The sequence below is a fragment of the Dendropsophus ebraccatus genome, chromosome 1 (genome assembly GCF_027789765.1).
Source record: "Dendropsophus ebraccatus isolate aDenEbr1 chromosome 1, aDenEbr1.pat, whole genome shotgun sequence".
NCBI lineage: Eukaryota > Metazoa > Chordata > Amphibia > Anura > Hylidae > Dendropsophus > Dendropsophus ebraccatus.
The window spans coordinates 732448-758579 of NC_091454.1; the positions used below are offsets into that span (position 1 = coordinate 732448).

General features: G+C 47.9%; 1 protein-coding gene across 4 annotated transcripts in view; it reads right to left on the reverse strand.

Annotated features, from left to right (window-relative positions):
- Positions 1-11577: 11577 nt before the first annotated feature.
- LMO3 (LIM domain only 3) overlaps positions 11578-26132 on the reverse strand; it is a 177746-nt gene continuing 163191 nt past the window's right edge. For all 4 annotated transcript variants that reach the window (XM_069963597.1, XM_069963610.1, XM_069963617.1 and 1 more), the window contains exon 4: positions 11578-11871. In XM_069963597.1, the coding sequence (XP_069819698.1) occupies positions 11766-11871 (106 nt within the window). In that variant the 3' untranslated portion in view covers positions 11578-11765. The remainder of the gene's footprint in view (positions 11872-26132) is intronic.

Below are 26132 nucleotides of genomic sequence, written 5' to 3' on the forward strand. Positions count from 1 at the left end.
TGGAGGAGGCCGTAGTTACAAGAGGCTGGAGGCTACCAGGAGACTGGCCTCCTCCATGTCTCCTGGTGGAGGAGGCCATAGTGTCCAGAGGGTGGAGGCTACCAGGAGACATGGAGGAGGCTGTAGTGTTCAGAGGCTGGATGCGCTGGGCACTCCACTGAGAGTAGTGGTAGTTGTTAGTACCAGGTAGGAACCCGGCTAGCCACTTGCCTGATGGTGGTCACGGTATGGGCACGAGGGATAGCAGCTGTAGACCGGGAACCTGACCAAGCGGAGGCCGAGCAATTCTTCGTTGTCCTTAGTCAGTGCACCAATAATTACACCAATGCCAAGGTTCAGAAACAACGGTAGTTGTGTATTTATTGTAACGGTGGTAACTAGTAGCAACAGTCTCTCCGGATGCAACCGGGTATAAGGCAAACTTGAGTAAGGCAGAGTGGTGGGTGATGCTGCAATAGGCTGTGATGATAGCGTGCTGAATGATGGGAGTAGTAGTGTTACGGAGGATAAGATGCTGGGCGGAATGAAACTGAGATGAATACTTTCTGTAGATGATTAGAGAAGATGATGAGAGGAATGACTGAAGAACGGCACCCAGATCTTGTGGTTAAGATGAGAATCTTGAGGACTTGAGAATAGAACACAGCCAGGAACACTTCTGGTAATGCTGCAGCAGATACCGCAGGGTTGTGGCCTTGTGACACAGGAGCAGCAGCAACACACACCCTGTCCCCCTGAAGGTGGAAGACAGGACTCCGGTAGAGAGGAAGTCACATGGTATTCCCCAGCCAAAGCTCGATGGCCATTGGAGTTACCATGGAAGCAGGGGACAGTCACGTGACACCAAGCCATTGCATCATCACACCATTAGGACATATAGGACCAAATATACATAAGAAGTACCATACTTGAACACTGGGGGGTGACATAATACCCTTAGACACTGATAACTGAACATGCATACAAGAAATGAATGGAATAGCAGACCTGAACACTGAGAGGGGTGACACAATACACACAGTTTGCAGTGAACCATAGCTTTCCAGAACAGAACTGGCCATAATAAAGGTGCAGAGACAAAGTGACAGACAGATACTCTGTTCTGGGACACTGCATACCTCCCCACTAAGAATGAGCCGACCTCGGCGAACCACAAGTTGAGGTCAATGTGGATGAAGGAACATAAAGGACCAAGACAACAAGACAAGAGGAAGAAATGTGAGTGTGAGTGAATGTGTAGGTGTGTGTTTCCCACGCTCAAGGCACAGGTGACAAGAGAAACTATGAAGAGAAAGAAAAATCCTAGTGGCAGGACTTCACCTAGGGGTGCCCTACGTACTCTGGTTACAGGCAGTTAGCGTGTGGACCATCTGACATGGAAGTCAGGACTACTTAACTGCTGGCGGGTGACCCTCAAGTTCCAGACAGTTAGACAGTAGGTTTTCAATGAAATGAGTTACCCTACTGGAAAAAGAACGTGAAGACCTGTGTACTGCCTTGGGTGTCTGTGTGAAATGACTTGGACACCTGGAAGAGAAAGAAGAAAATATCAAAAGCAAACATACATGGGGAGCTCCCTTTCATACCAGTCAATGATACAACGCAATTACTCAATAGGCCGAACACACGAAAAGGTGCCAAAGGTGCAATATGTATGGACAAGTGTGAGTGTTGAGTAGGACTATGTGTAACGACTACTGTGTGTTGGGACAAGACAGGGATAAACAAACAATGGAGACACAAGGAAGGGAACATAAAGAAACAAAACACTGCGAGGTCCTGAAGAACACTGGCTCAAAGAATCCTTCCCAGTGGATGACACAATAATACAATATATGAGAAAAATAGAAAACCCTTTAGGAAATAGACTTTCTCTGAGGCTATAGATATATATATTGGCTTCTTACTCAGAGGAGGAGAAAAATATCTGACTCTGACACGAGAATATACTCTGTGAGAAGATAGACATTTTCAAGAACACTTTACTCTGAGACTATCTAAATGGCTTTTCTGCTTACTCAGAGGAAGAAAATATATACGACTCTGATACGAAAAATCACCTTTGACCACTGAAGTGCAATAATAAACTTCCGACAATCACATAATCATGAAAATAGGAAGAACTGGGTAAGTGTCTCTGTTAGGTAGAGTCTCTTTAGGCAGGGAAGGCAGCACAAGGATCAGGGGAGCTGGGACTAGAACAATCTAATAGCCAGCAAAGGAGTCTGATACTGGCTGAACTTTATACTGGATCAGGAGTCCAGACCCTCCTCTCATTGGTCCCGCCTCCTGAATCCGAACCTTGTGCAGGTGAGACACTGCAGGCTGAATGGCAGAGCGATCTGCCCCTCAGCCGGAGTGTGACCGCACTCAGCTGTGAGAGCTGGGCGGAAGCCGGCCGTGACACGGAGCCGCGGTGTCCCTGGTTGTCAAGGAGGCCGTTGGGTCTCCGTGACGTCACGCGGCTCCGGCGGCTGATGCGGCCCTGTGTCCTAGCGCGTCAGACGGGGCTGAGGCCGAGGAGGACGCCACTGGATCCACGGCAGGTGAGTTGCTTACATAAAGGCTCTGGGACAGGCACTGAAGAACTTTATAACAACTGAGTGTCCATCAGCACATAGCTGGGTAAGGAATAAGGAGGCTTGGGCAGGAGGACCAGGTGCAGAGCTTGAACGTTGCAGAGGAACTTTTCATACTTGGAACATAACAGTCATATGAACAGTCAAAATGGCCAGGGCGGCCTTGCTTCCCGGAGGACACTTGGCAGAAATGTCCTGGAGGACCCCAAGTGGCCCCTCTCTTCTTTTCCCAGGGGTAATACTGGGAGGAGGCCAAAGCAGGAGCCTCATCCGACGTGGTGGTAACCACGATACTAGGGGTCACAGTAGTAACAGGAGAGATGTTAGGGGCCACGTGGTAGGTGACAGTAATGGGGGAGACAGCTGCTTTAGCCACAGCAGGGGGAGCAGTGGTGCCAGCTGCCGAAGTGGACAGGACCAGAGTAGCGGGAGGAGGAGGAGGAGGAGGAAATAAAGTACTTTGCCTAACAGTAGGTGGCGCTGTCCCATCAGCTTACATTGTACTGACAGTAGGTGGCGCTGTCCCATCAGCTTACATTACACTGACAGTAGGTGGCGCTGTCCCATCAGCTTACATTATACTGACAGTAGGTGGCGCTGTCCCATCAGGTTACATTGTACTGACAGTAGGTGGCGTTGTCCCATCAGCTTACATTGTACTGACAGTAGGTGGCGCTGTCCCATCAGGTTACATTATACTGACAGTAGGTGGCGTTGTCCCATCAGGTTACATTATACTGACAGTAGGTGGCGCTGTCCCATCAGCTTACATTACACTGACAGTAGGTGGCGCTGTCCCATCAGCTTACATTACACTGACAGTAGGTGGCGCTGTCCCATCAGCTTACATTGTACTGACAGTAGGTGGCGCTGTCCCATCGGCTTACATTACACTGACAGTAGGTGGCGCTGTCCCATCGGCTTACATTATACTGACAGTAGGTGGCGCTGTCCCATCAGCTTACATTATACTGACAGTAGGTGGCGCTGTCCCATCAGCTTACATTATACTGACAGTAGGTGGCGCTGTCCCATCAGCTTACATTATACTGACAGTAGGTAGCGCTGTCCCATCAGCTTACATTATACTGACAGTAGGTGGCGCTGTCCCATCAGGTTACATTATACTGACAGTAGGTGGCGCTGTCCCATCAGGTTACATTACACTGACAGTAGGTGGCGCTGTCCCATCAGCTTACATTAAACTGACAGTAGGTGGCGCTGTCCCATCAGCTTACATTGTACTGACAGTAGGTGGCGCTGTCCCATCAGGTTACATTGTACTGACAGTAGGTGGCGCTGTCCCATCAGGTTACATTATACTGACAGTAGATGGCGCTGTCCCATCAGCTTACATTATACTGACAGTAGGTGGCGCTGTCCCATCACATTACATTGCACTGACAGTAGGTGGCGCTGTCCCATCAGCTTACATTATACTGACAGTAGGTGGCGCTGTCCCATCAGCTTACATTATACTGACAGTAGGTGGCGCTGTCCCATCAGCTTACATTATACTGACAGTAGGTGGCGCTGTCCCATCAGCCTACATTATACTGACAGTAGGTGGCGCTGTCCCATCAGGTTACATTGTACTGACAGTAGATGGCGCTGTCCCATCAGGTTACATTGTACTGACAGTAGGTGGCGCTGTCCCATCAGCTTACATTATACTGACAGTAGGTGGCGCTGTCCCATCAGCTTACATTATACTGACAGTAGGTGGCGCTGTCCCATCAGCTTACATTATACTGACAGTAGGTGGCGCTGTCCCATCAGCTTACATTGTACTGACAGTAGGTGGCGCTGTCCCATCAGCTTACATTATACTGACAGTAGGTGGAGCTGTCCCATCAGGTTACATTATACGGACAGTAGGTGGCGCTGTCCCATCAGGTTACATTATACTGACAGTAGGTGGCGCTGTCCCATCAGATTACATTATACTGACAGTAGGTGGCGCTGTCCCATCAGCTTACATTACACTGACAGTAGGTGGCGCTGTCCCATCAGATTACATTATACTGACAGTAGGTGGCGCTGTCCCATCAGCTTACATTACACTGACAGTAGGTGGCGTTGTCCCATCAGCTTACATTATACTGACAGTAGGTGGCGCTGTCCCATCAGCTTACATTGTACTGACAGTAGGTGGCGCTGTCCCATCAGCTTACATTGTACTGACAGTAGGTGGCGCTGTCCCATCAGCTTACATTATACTGACAGTAGGTGGCGCTGTCCCATCAGCTTACATTATACTGACAGTAGGTGGCGCTGTCCCATCAGCTTACATTACACTGACAGTAGGTGGCGCTGTCCCATCAGCTTACATTATACTGACAGTAGGTAGCGCTGTCCCATCAGCTTACATTACACTGACAGTAGGTGGCGCTGTCCCATCAGCTTACATTATACTGACAGTAGGTGGCGCTGTCCCGTCAGGTTACATTATACTGACAGTAGGTGGCGCTGTCCCATCAGCTTACATTGTACTGACAGTAGGTGGCGCTGTCCCATCAGCTTACATTGTACTGACAGTAGGTGGCGCTGTCCCGTCAGGTTACATTATACTGACAGTAGGTGGCGCTGTCCCATCAGCTTACATTATACTGACAGTAGGTGGCGCTGTCCCATCAGCTTACATTATACTGACAGTAGGTGGCGCTGTCCCATCAGCTTACATTATACTGACAGTAGGTGGCGCTGTCCCATCAGCTTACATTGTACTGACAGTAGGTGGCGCTGTCCCATCAGCTTACATTATACTGACAGTAGGTGGCGCTGTCCCATCAGCTTACATTATACTGACAGTAGGTGGCGCTGTCCCATCAGCTTACATTGTACTGACAGTAGGTGGCGCTGTCCCATCAGCTTACATTATACTGACAGTAGGTGGCGCTGTCCCGTCAGGTTACATTGTACTGACAGTAGGTGGCGCTGTCCCATTAGCTTACATTATACTGACAGTAGGTGGCGCTGTCCCGTCAGGTTACATTATACTGACAGTAGGTGGCGCTGTCCCATCAGCTTACATTGTACTGACAGTAGGTGGCGCTGTCCCATCAGCTTACATTGTACTGACAGTAGGTGGCGCTGTCCCGTCAGGTTACATTATACTGACAGTAGGTGGCGCTGTCCCATCAGCTTACATTATACTGACAGTAGGTGGCGCTGTCCCATCAGCTTACATTATACTGACAGTAGGTGGCGCTGTCCCATCAGCTTACATTATACTGACAGTAGGTGGCGCTGTCCCATCAGCTTACATTGTACTGACAGTAGGTGGCGCTGTCCCATCAGCTTACATTATACTGACAGTAGGTGGCGCTGTCCCATCAGCTTACATTATACTGACAGTAGGTGGCGCTGTCCCATCAGCTTACATTGTACTGACAGTAGGTGGCGCTGTCCCATCAGCTTACATTATACTGACAGTAGGTGGCGCTGTCCCGTCAGGTTACATTGTACTGACAGTAGGTGGCGCTGTCCCATCAGCTTACATTATACTGACAGTAGGTGGCGCTAGGGGTGCTGTACTCTATGACTGACCACTAGGGGTGCTGTACTTGTGTGGAGCATACGCTGTCTCTGGGTAGGTGCTGTTTATAACTTACCAGTTGGGATGCAGTTTGTGGTGTCTCGCTGTCATGCAGGCTGAGTTGGCGGCTTGTTGCCCTGAGTTGTAGACCTTTGCAGTCTTGGCCTGTTTCCCGGCCAACCGGCACCATCTCCTGGATGTCTGAATGCCTCATTGTTTGGGAGCGACACCTGAGGAGGCGATGGGATCAGCACTAACACCATAAGTGGCGTCTGATCCGGCACTCTCACACATCTCACTGTCAACTCTCAGAGGGGGTGAGGAGCCGAGCATTGTGCCCTCCGGGGTAATACCCAGGATTGTTACCAGGTCATTTCAGGGGTCAGAGGCGCAGAAGCGGCTTATCAGTTACGGTGTCCGATGTGCAGCTTCCTATCTACGTCTGCCGATAACGCTTCTCCGGAGAATGAAGAAAAAGTCCGAGACAATCCAAGGAGAGATAAGGCAACTCCGAGAGGATGAGAACCCAGGATAATGACACCAGGACCGGAGGACTCCCAGAGGATGAGAACCCAGGATAATGACACCAGGACCGGAGGACTCCCAGAGGATGAGAACCCAGGATAATGACACCGGGACCGGAGGACTCCCAGAGGATGAGAACCCAGGATAATGGAAACCGGGACTGGAGGACTCCCAGAGGATGAGAACCCAGGATAATGGAAACCGGGACTGGAGGACTCCCAGAGGATGAGAACCCAGGATAATGGAAACCGGGACTGGAGGACTCCCAGAGGATGAGAACCCAGGATAAGGATCACCGGGACCGAAGGACTCAGTGAGGATGAGAACCCAGGATAATGACAATGGGACCGGAAGACTCCAAGAGGATGAGAACCCCGGATAATGACACCAGGACTGGAGGACTCCCAGAGGATGAGAACCCAGGATAATTGCACCGGGACCAGAGGACTCCCAGAGGATGAGAACCCAGGATAAGGAAAACCGGGACCGGAGGACTCCCAGAGGATGAGAACCCAGGATAATGGCACCAGGACTGGAAGACTCCAAGAGGATGAGAACCCAGGATAAGGAACACCGGGACCGGAGGACTCCGAGAGGTTGAGAACCCAGGATAATGGCACCGGGACCAGAGGACTCCGAGAGGATGAGAACCCAGGATAATGACACTGGACCGGAGGACTCAGTGAGGATGAGAACCCAGGATAAGGAACACTGGGACCGGAGGACTCCCAGAGGATGAGAACCCAGGATAATGACAATGGGACCGGAAGACTCCAAGAGGATGAGAACCCTGGATAATGACACCAGGACCGGAGGACTCCCAGAGGATGAGAACCCAGGATAATTGCGCCGGGACCAGAGGACTCCAAGAGGATGAGAACCCAGGATAAGGATCACAGAGACCGGAGGACTCCCAGAGGATGAGAACCCAGGATAATGGACACCGGGACTGGAGGACTCCCAGAGGATGAGAACCCAGGATAAGGAACACCGGGACTGGAGGACTCCCAGAGGATGAGAACCCAGGATAATGACACCGGGACCAGAAAACTCAGAGAGGATGAGAACCCAGGATAAGGATCACCGAGACCGGAGGACTCCCAGAGGATGAGAACCCAGGATAATTGCACCGGGACCGGAGGACTTCCAGAGGATGAGAACCCAGGATAATGACACCAGGACCGGAGGACTCTCAGAGGATGAGAACCCAGGATAATGGCACCGGGACCGGAGGACTCAGAGAGGATGAGAACCCAGGATAATGGCACCGGGACCGGAGGACTCCGAGAGGATGAGAACCCAGGATAATGGACACCGGGACCGGAGGACTCCCAGAGGATGAGAACCCAGGATAAGGAACACCGGGACCGAAAGTATCCAAGAGGATGAGAACCCAGGATAATGACACCGGGATCGGAGGACTCCCAGAGGATGAGAACCCAGGATAATGACACCGGAACCGGAAGACTCCCAGACGATGAGAACCCAGGATAATGACACCGGGATCGGAGGACTCCGAGAGGATGAGAACCCAGGATAATGGCACCGGTTGGGTTGGGTAAGGAGGTAGGGTGTGGGGATGGCTGGGTAAGGACGGGTGTGATTGTTGTGTAAGGATTGGTGTTATGGTTGGGTAAGGAGGTAGGGTCATGGGATGGTTTGGTAAGGACGGGTGTGATGGTTGTGTAAGGATTGGTGTTATGGTTGGGTAAGGAGGTAGGGTCAGGGGATGGCTGGGTAAGGACGGGTGTGATGGTTGTGTAAGGATTGGTGTTATGGTTGGGTAAGGAGGTAGGGTCAGGGGATGGCTGGGTAAGGACGGGTGTGATGGTTGTGTAAGGATTGGTGTTATGGTTGGGTAAGGAGGTAGGGTCAGGGGATGGCTGGGTAAGGACGGGTGTGATGGTTGTGTAAGGATTGGTGTTATGGTTGGGTAAGGAGGTAGGGTCAGGGGATGGCTGGGTAAGGACGGGTGTGATGGTTGTGTAAGGATTGGTGTTATGGTTGGGTAAGGGCGGGTGAGATGGTTGGGTTGATAAGTCTAAATTTAGATGTTGACCCCTCTCTATGGAGAAAAGTCAAATACCCAGGTAGAGGATGGTTATCAATATAGCACTAGAGCTGTAACCTGCAGTATTACCAACTCGTCACTTATAAATCACGGACACAGATAAGACAATGTATCAGGATTATAAGCCTGGATAATGGCCCAAGTTTTATTACGGTAATCACGTTTTATAGACAGAATATGGGGCGGTACTACTCATTCATATGAAATATGTAACATCCAATACAGGCGGGGTTCCAAGTCACAAGACACATACATGTCACACTCTGATAGGCCAGTCCATATATGGTCAGTAGCTTCCTGTACTGCGCAGTCAGGGTAACACAATGTTTTATTATTCAAAAATTGTTTATAGATAAGAGTCTCTCCTCCGTTCCTCCGTTCCTTGTGTATTGTGACTATAAATGATAACTTTCCAGGAGCTCTTCTCATTGACGTGCTTCCAGCATTCCTCTTCTTCATCCAGAACATCTCTCTGTCACGCTCTGATCATCTCCAGTCTCTTCAGAGGGCAGTATATATAGGTGTAGTCATATAGGTACGGTGCAAGTAGGTAAAATCCCAATACCTGGCCTTATCAGGGTAAGGATGTGTGTGATTATCATCCTCTTCTCTCCTCCATTATCCTCCTCTTCTCTCCTCCATTATCCTCCTCTTCTCTCCTCCATTATCCTCCTCTTCTCTCCCTCCATTATGCTCCTCTTCTCTCCTCACTCCTCCTCCTCTTCTCTCCCTCCATTATCCTCCTCTTCTCTCCCCCATTATCCTCCTCTTCTCTCCCTCCATTATCCTCCTCTTCTCTCCCCCATTATCCCCCTCTTCTCTCCCTCCATTATCCTCCTCTTCTCTCCCTCCATTATCCTCCTCTTCTCTCCTCCATTATTCTCCTCTTCTCTACCTCCATTATCCTCCTCCTCTCTCCTCACTCCTCCTCCTCTTCTCTCCCTTCATTATCCTCCTCTTCTCTTCTCCATTATCCTCCTCTTCTCTCCTCCATTATCCCCCTCTTCTCTCCTCCATTATCCCCCTCTTCTCTCCTCCATTATCCCCCTCTTCTCTCCTCCATTATCCCCCTCTTCTCTCCTCCATTATCCTCCTCTTCTCTCCCTCCATTATCCTCTTCTCTCCTCCATTATCCCCCTCTTCTCTCCCTCCATTATCCTCCTCTTCTCTCCCTCCATTATCCTCCTCTTCTCTCCCTCCATTATCCTCCTCTTCCCTCCCCCATTATCCCCCTCTTCTCTCCCTCCATTATCCTCCTCTTCTCTCCCTCCATTATCCTCCTCTTCTCTCCCTCCATTATCCTCCTCTTCTCTCCCTCCATTATCCTCCTCTTCTCTCCCTCCATTATCCTCCTCTTCTCTCCCTCCATTATCCCCCTCTTCTCTCCCTCCATTATCCTCCTCTTCTCTCCCTCCATTATCCTCCTCTTCTCTCCCTCCATTATCCTCCTCTTCCCTCCCCCATTATCCCCCTCTTCTCTCCTCCATTATCCCCCTCTTCTCTCCCTCCATTATCCTCCTCCTCTCTCCTCACTCCTCCTCCTCTTCTCTCCCTCCATTATCCTCCTCTTCTCTCCTCACTCCTCCTCCTCTTCTCTCCCTCCATTATCCTCCTCTTCTCTCCCCCATTATCCTCCTCTTCTCTCCTCCATTATCCTCCTCTTCTCTCCTCCATTATCCCCCTCTTCTCTCCTCCATTATCCTCCTCTTCTCTCCCTCCATTATCCTCTTCTCTCCTCCATTATCCCCCTCTTCTCTCCCTCCATTATCCTCCTCTTCTCTCCCTCCATTATCCTCCTCTTCTCTCCCTCCATTATCCTCCTCTTCCCTCCCCCATTATCCCCCTCTTCTCTCCCTCCATTATCCTCCTCTTCTCTCCCTCCATTATCCTCCTCTTCTCTCCCTCCATTATCCTCCTCTTCTCTCCCTCCATTATCCTCCTCTTCTCTCCCTCCATTATCCTCCTCTTCTCTCCCTCCATTATCCCCCTCTTCTCTCCCTCCATTATCCTCCTCTTCTCTCCCTCCATTATCCTCCTCTTCTCTCCCTCCATTATCCTCCTCTTCTCTCCCCCATTATCCTCCTCTTCTCTCTATCCCTCGTCTGTCTATGTGCAGCAGATATCATTATTATGACCTGTTATCATGTAAACCAACAAAACACAATAATCTCTGAGCTCAATGAGATCAGTGAAAAAAATTCCAATAAAGTATCAATCACGAGTCTCCACTGATGCCCCCAAACATCTGAATAAGCAAAAAAAGAGTTTGCGGAGCGTCAGTTACAGGATAGCCAGATATCTCTAGCCTGTTGCCACGGGGGCCGCCATGATGGGGCGAGCACCACAGTCTGTCTGTAGATGGATGCCCCGGGGTGGCCGTCTCTGGGTGGATGCCCCGGGGCGGCCGTCTGTGGAGGAATGCCCCGGGGCAGCCGTCTGTGGGTGGATGCCCCTGGGTGGTATGGTGCTCGCCCCACCATGGCGGCCATCTGTGGGTGGATGCCCCGGGGTGGTGTGGTGCTCGCCCCATCATGGCAGCCGTCTCTGGGTGGATGCCCCGGGGCGGCCGTCTGTGGAGGGATGCCCCGGGGCAGCCGTCTGTGGGTGGATGCCCCTGGGTGGTATGGTGCTCGCCCCACCATGGCGGCCATCTGTGGGTGGATGCCCCGGGGCGGGCGTCTCTGGGTGGATGCCCCGGGGCGGCCGTCTGTGGAGGGATGCCCCGGGGCGGCCGTCTGTGGGTGGATGCCCCGGGGCGGGCGTCTCTGGGTGGATGCCAGCTCTTTTAAAACGGCAGAAATATCGTGTAAACACTGATTGTTCTAACTGCAACAATTACAAAGGAAGCGACAGCAACACAAATGGCAACACGATAAAACTGTATTCCATTAGTGTGGTACAATCCGTTATGTACAGTCTGATGGTGTGCCGGACCACCGAACCGCTGCGAGCAAAGGGGGAGGAGCTCCGGACATCATAGTCTGTACGGGATCCATAGGGGACAGCGCCGCCATCATTGCCTCCGTTCTATCCACCATCCAGCCGACTCCAGTCAGCGCACCTGAGCCGCATAGCCGTCCTTCATCAGCCCCTCCTCATAGTCAGACTGGCACAGGATCAGGTTATTCTTCAGGAAAAACTTATCTCCCACACAAAACCTGCAAGACAAGAGGAGAATGGATACAGTGTTATATACAGCAGCCTGGTGGCTGATACCAGAGAGCAATAGTGTGTATATACAGCAGCCTGGTGGCTGATACCAGAGAGTAACAGCGTGTATATACAGCAGCCTGGTGGCTGATACCAGAGAGTAACAGCGTGTATATACAGCAGCCTGGTGGCTGATACCAGAGAGTAATAGATTGTAACTCTTTTATCTATATCATAAAAATCAAAGTCCGTCCATCTGTCCTTCCGTCCGTCTGTCCTTCTGTCTGTCTGTCCTTCTGTCTGTCTGTCCTTCTGTCTGTCTGTCCTTCTGTCTGTCTGTCCTTCTGTCTGTCTGTCCTTCTGTCTGTCCTTCTGTCTGTCTGTCCTTCTGTCTGTCTGTCCTTCTGTCTGTCTGTCCTTCTGTCTGTCTGTCCTTCTGTCTGTCTGTCCTTCTGTCTGTCTGTCCTTCTGTCTGTCTGTCCTTCTGTCTGTCTGTCCTTCTGTCTGTCCTTCTGTCTGTCTGTCCTTCTGTCTGTCTGTCCTTCTGTCTGTCTGTCCTTCTGTCTGTCTGTCCTTCTGTCTGTCCTTCTGTCTGTCTGTCCTTCTGTCTGTCTGTCCTTCTGTCTGTCCTTCTGTCTGTCTGTCTGTCCTTCTGTCTGTCCTTCTGTCTGTCTGTCCTTCTGTCTGTCTGTCCTTCTGTCTGTCCTTCTGTCTGTCTGTCTGTCCTTCTGTCTGTCCTTCTGTCTGTCTGTCCTTCTGTCTGTCTGTCCTTCTGTCTGTCTGTCCTTCTGTCTGTCCTTCTGTCTGTCTGTCCTTCTGTCTGTCTGTCCTTCTGTCTGTCTGTCCTTCTGTCTGTCCTTCTGTCTGTCTGTCTGTCTGTCTGTCCTTCTGTCTGTCTGTCCTTCTGTCTGTCCTTCTGTCTGTCTGTCCTTCTGTCTGTCTGTCCTTCTGTCTGTCTGTCCTTCTGTCTGTCCTTCTGTCTGTCTGTCCTGTCTGTCTGTCCTTCTGTCTGTCTGTCCTTCTGTCTGTCTGTCCTTCTGTCTGTCCTTCTGTCTGTCTGTCCTTCTGTCTGTCTGTCCTTCTGTCTGTCTGTCCTTCTGTCTGTCTGTCCTTCTGTCTGTCTGTCCTTCTGTCTGTCTGTCCTTCTGTCTGTCTGTCCTTCTGTCTGTCTGTCCTTCTGTCTGTCTGTCCTTCTGTCTGTCTGTCCTTCTGTCTGTCTGTCCTTCTGTCTGTCTGTCCTTCTGTCTGTCTGTCCTTCTGTCTGTCTGTCTGTCTGTCCTTCTGTCTGTCCTTCTGTCTGTCTGTCTGTCTGTCTGTCCTTCTGTCTGTCTGTCCTTCTGTCTGTCTGTCCTTCTGTCTGTCTGTCCTTCTGTCTGTCTGTCCTTCTGTCTGTCTGTCTGTCTGTCTGTCCTTCTGTCTGTCCTTCTGTCTGTCCGTCTGTCTGTCCGTCTGTCTGTCTGTCCTTCTGTCTGTCCTTCTGTCTGTCCTTCTGTCTGTCCTTCTGTCTGTCCTCTATAGACTTCCAAACGCCTGAACCGTTTGACCCAAAATTTGGCCCACAGATACATTGGGTGCCCGGGAAGGTTATTGCGCAGGTCCCGTCCCCGCCAGATGTACAGGAGGGGAGGGGGAGGGGGAAGAGCGGCGCCCCATAGAGATGAATGGGAAAATCTCCTCACTGCACACAGGTGATATAATTAGCTGCAGCAGACACGGCAGTTGGAGCCTTAGCAACCAATAGGATTACTGCTTTCATTATCACAGGGAGCAATGGTTGCTAGGGAAGCTGCCTCACAACATCCACAGTAATAACTGGTAGACCCCCTACTGCATCTATACAGTACATGTATACAGGACCCCCTACTCCATCTATACAGTACATGTATACAGGACCCCCCCTACTCCATCTATACAGTACATGTATATACAGGACCCCCTACTCCATCTATACAGTACATGTATACAGGACCCCCTACTCCATCTATACAGTACATGTATATACAGGACCCCCTACTCCATCTATACAGTACATGTATACAGGACCCCCTACTCCATCTATACAGTACATGTATATACAGGACCCCTACTCCATCCATACAGTACATATACAGGACCCCCTACTCCATCTATACAATAGTGTGTATACAGGACCCCTACTGATACCAGAGAGTAACAGCGTGTATATACAGCCCCCTGGTCCATACCAGAGAGTACATGTATATACAGGACCCCCTACTCCATCTATACAGTACATGTATATACAGGACCCCCTACTCCATCTATACAGTACAGGTGTCCTTCCGTCCGTCTGTCCATCTATACAGTCCTTCTGGTCTGTCTGTCCCCCCTACTCCATCTATACAGTACTTGTATATACAGTCCCCCTACTCCATCTATACATGTACAGGACCCCCTGTCTCTGTCCTTCTGTCTGTCTGTCCTTCTGTCTGTCTGTCCTTCTGTCTGTCTGTCCTTCTGTCTGTCTGTCCTTCTGTCTGTCCTTCTGTCTGTCTGTCCTTCTGTCTGTCTGTCCTTCTGTCTGTCTGTCCTTCTGTCTGTCTGTCCTTCTGTCTGTCCTTCTGTCTGTCTGTCCTTCTGTCTGTCTGTCCTTCTGTCTGTCCTTCTGTTCTGTCTGTCTGTCCTTCTGTCTGTCCTTCTGTCTGTCTGTCCTTCTGTCTGTCTGTCCTTCTGTCGTCCTTCTAGTCTGTACTGTCTGGTCCTTCTGTCTGTCCTTCTGTCTGTCTGTCCTTCTGTCTGTCTGTCCTTCTGCTGTCTGCCTTCTGTCTGTCCTTCTGTCTGTCTGTCCCTTCTGTCTGTCTGTCCTTCTGTCTGTCTGTCCTTCTGTCTGTCCTTCTGTCCTGTCTGTCTGTCTGTCTGTCCTTCTGTCTGTCTTCCTTCTGTCTGTCCTTCTGTCTGTCTGTCCTTCTGTCTGTCTGTCCTTCTGTCTGTCTGTCCTTCTGTCTGGTCCTTCTGTCTGTCTGTCCTGGCTGCGTCTGTCCTGGCTGCGTCTGTCCTGCGTCTGTCTGTCCTGGCTGCGTCTGTCCTGCGTCTGTCTGTCCTTCTGTCCTGTCTGTCCTGTCTGTCCTTCTGTCTTCTTCTGTCTGTCCCTGTCTTCTGTCTGTCCTTCTGTCTGTCTGTCCTTCTGTCTGTCTGTCACTTCTGTCTGTCTGTCCCTTCTGTCTGTCTGTCTGTCCTTCTGTCGTCTGTCTGTCTGTCCTGTCTGGTCTGTCTTCCTTCTGTCTGTCTGTCCTTCTTCTGTCTGTCTGTCCCTTACTGTCTGTCTCTGTCCTTCTGTCTGTCTGTCCTTCTGTCTGTCTGTCCTGTCTGTCCTGTCTGTCTGTCTGTCTGTCCTTCTGTCGTCCTTCGTCTGTCCGTCTGTCTGGCCGTCTGTCTGGTCTGTCCTTGCTGTCTGTCCTTCTGTCTGTCCCTTCTGTCTGTCCTTCTGTCTGTCCTCTATAGACTTCCAAACGCCTGAACCGTTTGACCCAAAATTTGGCCACAGATACATTGGGGTGCCCGGGAAGGTTATTGCGCAGGTCCCGTCCCCGCCAGATGTACAGGAGGGGAGGGGGAGGGGGAAGAGCGGCGCCCCATAGAGATGAATGGGAAAATCTCCTCACTGCACACAGGTGATATAATTAGCTGCAGCAGACACGGCAGTTGGAGCCTTAGCAACCAATAGGATTACTGCTTTCATTATCACAGGGAGCAATGGTTGCTAGGGAAGCTGCCTCACAACATCCACAGTAATAACTGGTAGAACCCCCTACTGCATCTATACAGTACATGTATACAGGACCCCCTACTCCATCTATACAGTACATGTATAACAGGACCCCCTACTCATCTATACAGTACATGTATATACAGGACCCCCTACTCCATCTATACAGTACATGTATACAGGACCCCCTACTCCATCTATACAGTACATGTATATACAGGACCCCCTACTCCATCTATACAGTACATGTATACAGGACCCCCTACTCCATCTATACAGTACATGTATATACAGGACCCCCTACTCCATCCATACAGTACATGTATACAGGACCCCCTACTCCATCTATACAGTACATGTATACAGGACCCCCTACTCCATCTATACAGTACATGTATATGCAGGGCCCCCTACTCCATCTATACAGTACATGTATATACAGGACCCCCTACTCCATCTATACAGTACATGTATATACAGGACCCCCTACTCCATCTATACAGTACAGGTATACAGGACCCCCTACTCCATCTATACAGTACATGTATACAGGACCCCCTACTCCATCTATACAGTACATGTATATACAGGGCCCCTACTCCATCTATACAGTACATGTATATACAGGACCCCCTACTCCATCTATACAGTACAGGTATATACAGGAGCCCCTACTCCATCTATATAGTACATGTATACAGGGCCCCCTACTCCATCTATACAGTACATGTATATACAGGGCCCCCTACTCCATCTATACAGTATATGTATATACAGGACCCCCTACTCCATCTATACAGTACATGTATACAGGGCCCCCTACTCCATCTATACAGTACATGTATATACAGGGCCCCCTACTCCATCTATACAGTACATGTATATACAGGACCCCCTACTCCATCTATACAGTACAGGTATACAGGACCCCCTACTCCATCTATACAGTACAGGTATACAGGACCCCCTACTCCATCTATACAGTACATGTATATGCAGGGCCCCCTACTCCATCTATACAGTACATGTATATACAGGACCCCCTACTCCATCTATACAGTACATGTATACAGGACCCCCTACTCCATCTATACAGTACATGTATACAGGACCCCCTACTCCATCTATACAGTACATGTATATGCAGGGCCCCCTACTCCATCTATACAGTACATGTATATACAGGACCCCCTACTCCATCTATACAGTACATGTATATACAGGACCCCCTACTCCATCTATACAGTACAGGTATACAGGACCCCCTACTCCATCTATACAGTACATGTATACAGGACCCCCTACTCCATCTATACAGTACATGTATATACAGGGCCCCTACTCCATCTATACAGTACATGTATATACAGGACCCCCTACTCCATCTATACAGTACAGGTATACAGGACCCCCTACTCCATCTATACAGTACATGTATATACAGGGCCCCCTACTCCATCTATACAGTACATGTATACAGGGCCCCCTACTCCATCTATACAGTACATGTATACAGGAGCCCCTACTCTATCTATACAGTACATGTATACAGGGCCCCCTACTCCATCTATACAGTACAGGTATACAGGACCCCCTACTCCATCTATACAGTACATGTATATACAGGACCCCCTACTCCATCTATACAGTACATGTATACAGGACCCCCTACTCCATCCATACAGTACAGGTATACAGGACCCCCTACTCCATCTATACAGTACATGTATATACAGGACCCCATACTCCATCTATACAGTACAGGTATACAGGACCCCCTACTCCATCTATACAGTACATGTATATACAGGACCCCCTACTCCATCTATACAGTACAGGTATACAGGGCCCCCTACTCCATCTATACAGTACATGTATACAGGACCCCCTACTCCATCTATACAGTACATGTATATACAGGACCCCCTACTCCATCTATACAGTACATGTATATACAGGACCCCCTACTCCATCTATACAGTACATGTATATACAGGACCCCCTACTCCATCTATACAGTACATGTATATACAGGACCCCCTACTCCATCTATACAGTACATGTATATACAGGACCCCCTACTCCATCTATACAGTACATGTATACAGGGCCCCCTACTCCATCTATACAGTACATGTATACAGGACCCCCTACTCCATCTATACAGTACAGGTATACAGGACCCCCTACTCCATCTATACAGTACATGTATATACAGGGCCCCTACTCCATCTATACAGTACAGGTATACAGGACCCCCTACTCCATCTATACAGTACATGTATACAGGACCCCCTACTCCATCTATACAGTACATGTATATACAGGACCCCCTACTCCATCTATACAGTACATGTATATACAGGACCCCCTACTCCATCTATACAGTACAGGTATACAGGACCCCCTACTCCATCTATACAGTACATGTATATACAGGGCCCCCTACTCCATCTATACAGTACATGTATACAGGGCCCCCTACTCCATCTATACAGTACATGTATACAGGGGCCCCTACTCTATCTATACAGTACATGTATACAGGGCCCCCTACTCCATCTATACAGTACAGGTATACAGGACCCCCTACTCCATCTATACAGTACATGTATATACAGGACCCCCTACTCCATCTATACAGTACATGTATACAGGACCCCCTACTCCCATCTATACAGTACATGTATATACAGGACCCCCTACTCCATCTATACAGTACATGTATACAGGGCCCCCTACTCCATCTATACAGTACAGGTATACAGGACCCCCTACTCCATCTATACAGTACATGTATACAGGACCCCCTACTCCATCTATACAGTACATGTATACAGGACCCCCTACTCCATCTATACAGTACATGTATATACAGGACCCCCTACTCCATCTATACAGTACATGTATATACAGGACCCCCTACTCCATCTATACAGTACATGTATACAGGGCCCCCTACTCCATCTATACAGTACAGGTATACAGGACCCCCTACTCCATCTATACAGTACATGTATATACAGGACCCCCTACTCTATCTATACAGTACATGTATACAGGACCCCCTACTCCATCTATACAGTACAGGTATACAGGACCCCCTACTCCATCTATACAGTACATGTATATACAGGACCCCATACTCCATCTATACAGTACATGTATATACAGGGCCCCCTACTCCATCTATACAGTACATGTATATACAGGACCCCCCTACTCCATCTATACAGTACATGTATATACAGGACCCCCTACTCCATCTATACAGTACATGTATATACAGGAGCCCCTACTCCATCTATACAGTACATGTATACAGGACCCCCTACTCCATCTATACAGTACATGTATACAGGGCCCCCTACTCCATCTATACAGTACATGTATATACAGGACCCCCTACTCCATCTATACAGTACATGTATATACAGGGACCCCCTACTCCATCTATACAGTACATGTATATACAGGAGCCCCTACTCCATCTATACAGTACATGTATATACAGGAGCCCCTACTCCATCTATACAGTACATGTATATACAGGAGCCCCTACTCCATCTATACAGTACATGTATATACAGGAGCCCCTACTCCATCTATACAGTACATGTATATACAGGAGCCCCTACTCCATCTATACAGTACATGTATATACAGGAGCCCCTACTCCATCTATACAGTACATGTATATACAGGAGCCCCTACTCCATCTATACAGTACATGTATATACAGGAGCCCCTACTCCATCTATACAGTACATGTATATACAGGAGCCCCTACTCCATCTATACAGTACATGTATATACAGGAGCCCCTACTCCATCTATACAGTACATGTATATACAGGGCCCCTACTCCATCTATATAGTACATGTATATACAGGACCCCCTACTCCATCTATATAGTACATGTATATACAGGACCCCCTACTCCATCTATACAGTACATGTATATACAGGGACCCCCTACTCCATCTATACAGTACATGTATATACAGGGCCCCCTACTCCATCTATACAGTACATGTATATACAGGGCCCCCTACTCCATCTATACAGTACATGTATATACAGGACCCCCTACTCCATCTATACAGTACATGTATATACAGGGCCCCCTACTCCATCTATACAGTACATGTATACAGGAACCCCCTACTCCATCTATACAGTACAGGTATACAGGGCCCCTACTCCATCTATACAGTACATGTATATACAGAACCCCCTACTCCATCTATACAGTACATGTATATACAGGGCCCCCTACTCCATCTATACAGTACATGTATATACAGGACCCTCTACTCCATCTATACAGTACATGTATACAGGACCCCCTACTCCATCTATACAGTACATATATATACAGGACCCCCTACTCCATCTATACAGTACATGTATATACAGGGCCCCCTACTCCATCTATACAGTACATGTATACAGGGCCCCCTACTCCATCTATACAGTACATGTATATACAGGACCCCTACTCCATCTATACAGTACATGTATATACAGAACCCCCTACTGCATCTATACATTACATGTATATACAGGGCACTACAGGTATACCAAACTGTGACTGGATAACACTGCCATACCAGACCTGACCAATACCGACATACTGTGCTGGATAACACTGTCATACCAGACCTGACCAATACCGCCATACCGTGCCTGGATAACACCGCCACACCAGACCTGACCAATACCGCCATACTGTGACTGGATAACACCGCCATACCAGACATGACCAATACCGACACACTGTGACTAAATAACACTGCCATACAACCCTGCAGGTATACAGGACACTACAGGTATACAGGACTCCAAAACTATACACTACAGGTGCACGGGACCGCCACAAAACTATATACTACAGATATACAGGAACCCAAACTTTACACTACAGGTATACAGGACCTCCACGAACTATATACTTCAGGTATACAGGACCTCCACCAACTATATACTACAGGTATACAGGACCCCAAACTATACACTACAGGTATACAGGACCCCAAGAACTATACACTACAGGTATACAGGAACTCCACTTACTATACACTACAGGTATACAGGACCTACACCAACTCTATAATACAGGTATACAGCACCTTTTCCAACTCTATAGTGAAAGTAGACAGGACCCCAAATATACTACAGGTATACAGGAACTCCACCAGCTATATACTACAGGTATATAGGACTATACAAACTATACACTACAGGTATACAGGACCTCCACCAACTCTATACTATAGTTATACAGGACCCTCAAACTTTTCACTACAGGTATACAGGACCCCTGAACTATATACTACAGGTATACAAGACCTCCACCAATTATACACTACAGGTATCCAGGACCCTCAAACTATAAACTACAGGTATACAAGACCTCCACCAACTATACATTACAGGTATACAGCACCAACTATATACTACAGGTATATAGGACCCAACTATACTACAGGTATATAGGATCCCAAACTATACACTACAGGTATACAGGACCTACACCAACTCTATAATACAGGCATATAGCACCTTCACCAACTCTATACTACAAGTATACAGGACCCCAAATATACTACAGGTATACAGGAACTCCACCAGTTATATACTACAGGTATATAGGACCCCAAACTATACACTACAGGTATACAGGACCTCCACCAACTCTATACTATAGTTATCCAGGACCCTCAAACTATTCACTACAGGTATACAGGACCCCCGAACTATATACTACAGGTATACAAGACCTCCACCAACTATACATTACAGGTATATAGCACCAACTATATACTACAGGTATACAGGACCCCCAAATTATACAGTACAGGTATACAGGACCTTCACCAACTGTACACTGCAGGTATACAGGACCTCCCGCAACTATACACTACAGGTATACAGCCCCCCCCAACTATACACTATAGGTATACAGCCCCCCCAACTATGCACTACAGATATGCGAGACCCCTAAAAACTATACATTGTGGGTATACAGAACCCCTCCAACTATGCACTACAGGTATACACTAATTCCACTGATTAACTCAGATGAAACAATACCTTTAGCTTGGCCTCCTGGGCACCTTAGAACAAATCTAATTTACACACTGACACTTTATACCCGGGCAGCGCCGGGTACATTTTCTAGTCTATATCATAAAAATCAAAGTCTGTCCTTCTGTCTGTCTGTCCTTCTGTCTGTCTGTCCTTCTGTCTGTCTGTCCTTCTGTCTGTCTGTCTGTCCTCTATAGACTTCCAAACGCCTGAACAGTTTGACCCCAAATTTGGCCCACAGATACATTGGGTGCCCGGGAAGGTTATTGCGAAGGTCCCGTCCCCGCCAGATGTACAGGAGGGGAGGGGGAGGGGAAAGAGAGGCGCCCCATAGAGATGAATGGGAAAATCTCCTCACTGCAAACACAGGTGATATAATTAGCTGCAGCAGACACGGCAGTTGGAGCCTTAGCAACCAATAGGATTACTGCTTTCATTTTCACAGGGAACAATGGTTGCTAGGGCAGCATCCACAGTAATAACTGGTAGATCCCCTACTCCATCTATACAGTACAGGTATACAGGACCCCCTACTCCATCTATACAGTACATGTATACAGGGCCCCCTACTCCATCTATACAGTACATGTATATACAGGGCCCCCTACTCCATCTATACAGTACATGTATATACAGGACCCCCTACTCCATCTATACAGTACATGTATATACAGGACCCCCTACTCCATCTATACAGTACATGTATATACAGGACCCCCTACTCCATCTATACAGTACATGTATACAGGACCCCCTACTCCATCTATACAGTACATGTATACAGGGCCCCCTACTCCATCTATACAGTACAGGTATACAGGAACCCCTACTCCATTTATACAGTACAGGTATACAGGACCCCCTACTCCATCTATACAGTACATGTATATACAGGACCCCCCTACTCCATCTATACAGTACATGTATATACAGGACCCCCTACTCCATCTATACAGTACATGTATATACAGGACCCCCTACTCCATCTATACAGTACATGTATATACAGGACCCCCTACTCCATCTATACAGTACATGTATATACAGGACCCCCTACTCCATCTATACAGTACATGTATACAGGACCCCCTACTCCATCTATACAGTACATGTATATACAGGACCCCCTACTCCATCTATACAGTACATGTATATACAGGACCCCCTACTCCATCTATACAGTACATGTATATACAGGGCCCCCTACTCCATCTATACAGTACATGTATATACAGGGCCCCCTACTCCATCTATACAGTACATGTATATACAGGGCCCCCTACTCCATCTATACAGTACATGTATATACAGGACCCCCTACTCCATCTATACAGTACATGTATATACAGGAGCCCCTACTCCATCTATACAGTACATGTATATACAGGAGCCCCTACTCCATCTATACAGGACATGTATATACAGGAGCCCCTACTCCATCTATACAGTACATGTATATACAGGACCCCCTACTCCATCTATACAGTACATGTATATACAGGAGCCCCTACTCCATCTATACAGTACATCTATATACAGGACCCCCTACTCCATCCATACAGTACATGTATACAGGGCCCCCTACTTCATCTATACAGTACAGGTATACAGGACCCCCTACTCCATCTATACAGTACAGGTATACAGGGCCCCCTACTCCATCTATACAGTACATGTATATACAGAACCCCCTACTCCATCTATACAGTACATGTATATACAGGACCCCCTACTCCATCTATACAGGACATGTATATACAGGACCCCCTACTCCATCCATACAGTACATGTATACACAGGGCACAACAGGTATACCAAACTGTGACTGGGTAACACTGCTACACCAGACCGGACCAATACCGCCATACTGTGCTGGATAACACTGTCATACCAGACCTGACCAATACCGCCATACTGTGACTGGATAACACTGCCAGACCTGACCAATACCGGCATACTGTGCTGGATAACACTGTCATATCAGACCTGACCAATACCGGCATACTGTGCTGGATAACACTGTCATACCAGACCGGACCAATACCGCCATACTGTGCAGGATAACACTGTCATACCAGACCTGACCAATACCGCCATACTTTGCTGGATAACACTGTCATACCAGACCTGACCAATACCGCCATACTGTGACTGGATAACACCGCCACACCAGACCTGACCAATACCGCCATACTTTGACTGGATAACACTGCCACACCAGACCTGACCAATACCGCCATACTGTGACTGGATAACACCGCTATACCAGACCTGACCAATACCACCATACCGTGACTGGATAACACTGTCATATAAGACCTGACCAATACCGCCATACTGTGACTGGATAACACTGTCATATAAGACCTGACCAATACCGCCATACTGTGAATGGATAACACCGCCACACCAGACCTGACTAATACCGCTATACTGTGCTGGATAACACTGCCATACCAGACCTGACCAATACTGCCATACTTTGACTGGATAACACTGCCGTACCAGACCTGACCAATACCGCCATACTGTGCTGCATAACACTGTCATACCAGACCTGACCAATACTGCCATACTGTGACTGGATAACACCGCTATACCAGACCTGACCAATACCACCATACCGTGACTAGATAACACCGCCACACCAGACCTGACCAATACCGCCATACCGTGACTGGATAACACCCCCATACCGACACACTGTGACTGAATAACACTGCCATACGGGTAAATACAACCCTGCAGGTATACAGGACACTACAGGTATACAGGACCTCAAAACTATACACTACAAGTGCACGGGACCTCCACAAAACTATATACTACAGGTATACAGGACCCCAAAACTATATACTACAGGTATACAGGACCTCCACCAACTATATACTTCAGGTAAACAGGACCTCCACCAACTATATACTACAGGTATACAGGACCCCAAACTATACACTACAGGTATACAGGACCCCAAAACTATACACTACAGGTATACAGGAACTCCACTTACTATATACTACAGGTATATAGGACCCCAAACTATACACTACAGGTATACAGGACCTCAAAACTATACACTACAGGTATACAGGACCTACACCAACTCTATAATACAGGAATACAGCACCTTCACCAACTCTATAGTGAAAGTAGACAGGACCCCAAATATACTACAGGTATACAGGAACTCCACCAGCTATATACTACAGGTATATAGGACTATACAAACTATACACTACAGGTATACAGGACCTCCACCAACTCTATACTATATTTATACAGGACCCTCAAACTATTTACTACAGGTATACAAGACCCCCCGAACTATATACTACAGGTATACAAGACCTCCACCAATTATACACTACAGGTATCCAGGACCCTCAAACTATAAACTACAGGTATACAAGACCTCCACCAACTAAATATTACAGGTATACAGCACCAACTATATACTACAGGTATACAGGATCCCCGAACTATACAGTACAGGTATACAGGACCTTCACCAACTGTACACTGCAGGTATACAGGACCTCCCTCAACTATACACTATAGGTATACAGCCCCCCCAACTATGCACTTCAGATATGCGAGACCCCTAAAAACTATACATTGTGGGTATACAGAACCCCTCCAACTATGCACTACAGGTATACACTAATTCCACTGATTAACTCAGATGAAACAATACCTTTAGCTTGGCCTCCTGGGCACCTTAGAACAAATCTAATTAACATACTGACACTTTATACACATCCTATATACATATACACATCCTATATACATATAACCCTGTCTGGTCCAGGACACCATACAGTCACATATATATATATACACACATTATATACATTATATACACCTATATACTCACACATGTATATAAAAGTAACCAAGAAAATAAATAACCAAATAAGCAACAATATTCTCCAGAACAGTCCATCAATATCCATAACCGACTACATAAAGCAAAGATAGACCGAAAAATAACCAAACTCTATTTATTTATTTTTTCCTCTCTCAAAATCATAAAATAATATAATATAATACAACCCTCCCCCGCCCCCAAACTCCTCCCGGACCCCTCTATACCCACATATATACAACTATAATACAGTACAGCCCCCCCATACCCCTCTATACCCACATATATACAACTATAATACAATACAGCCCCCCCCATACCCCTCTATACCCACATATATACAACTATAATACAGTACAGCCCCCCCATACCCCTCTATACCCACATATATACAACTATAATACAATACAGCCCCCCATACCCCTCTATACCCACATATATACAACTATAATACAATACAGCCCCCCCATACCCCTCTATACCCACATATATACAACTATAATACAGTACAGCCCCTCCCCATACCCCTCTATACCCACATATATACAACTATAATACAGTACAGCCCCCCCCCCATACCCCTCTATAC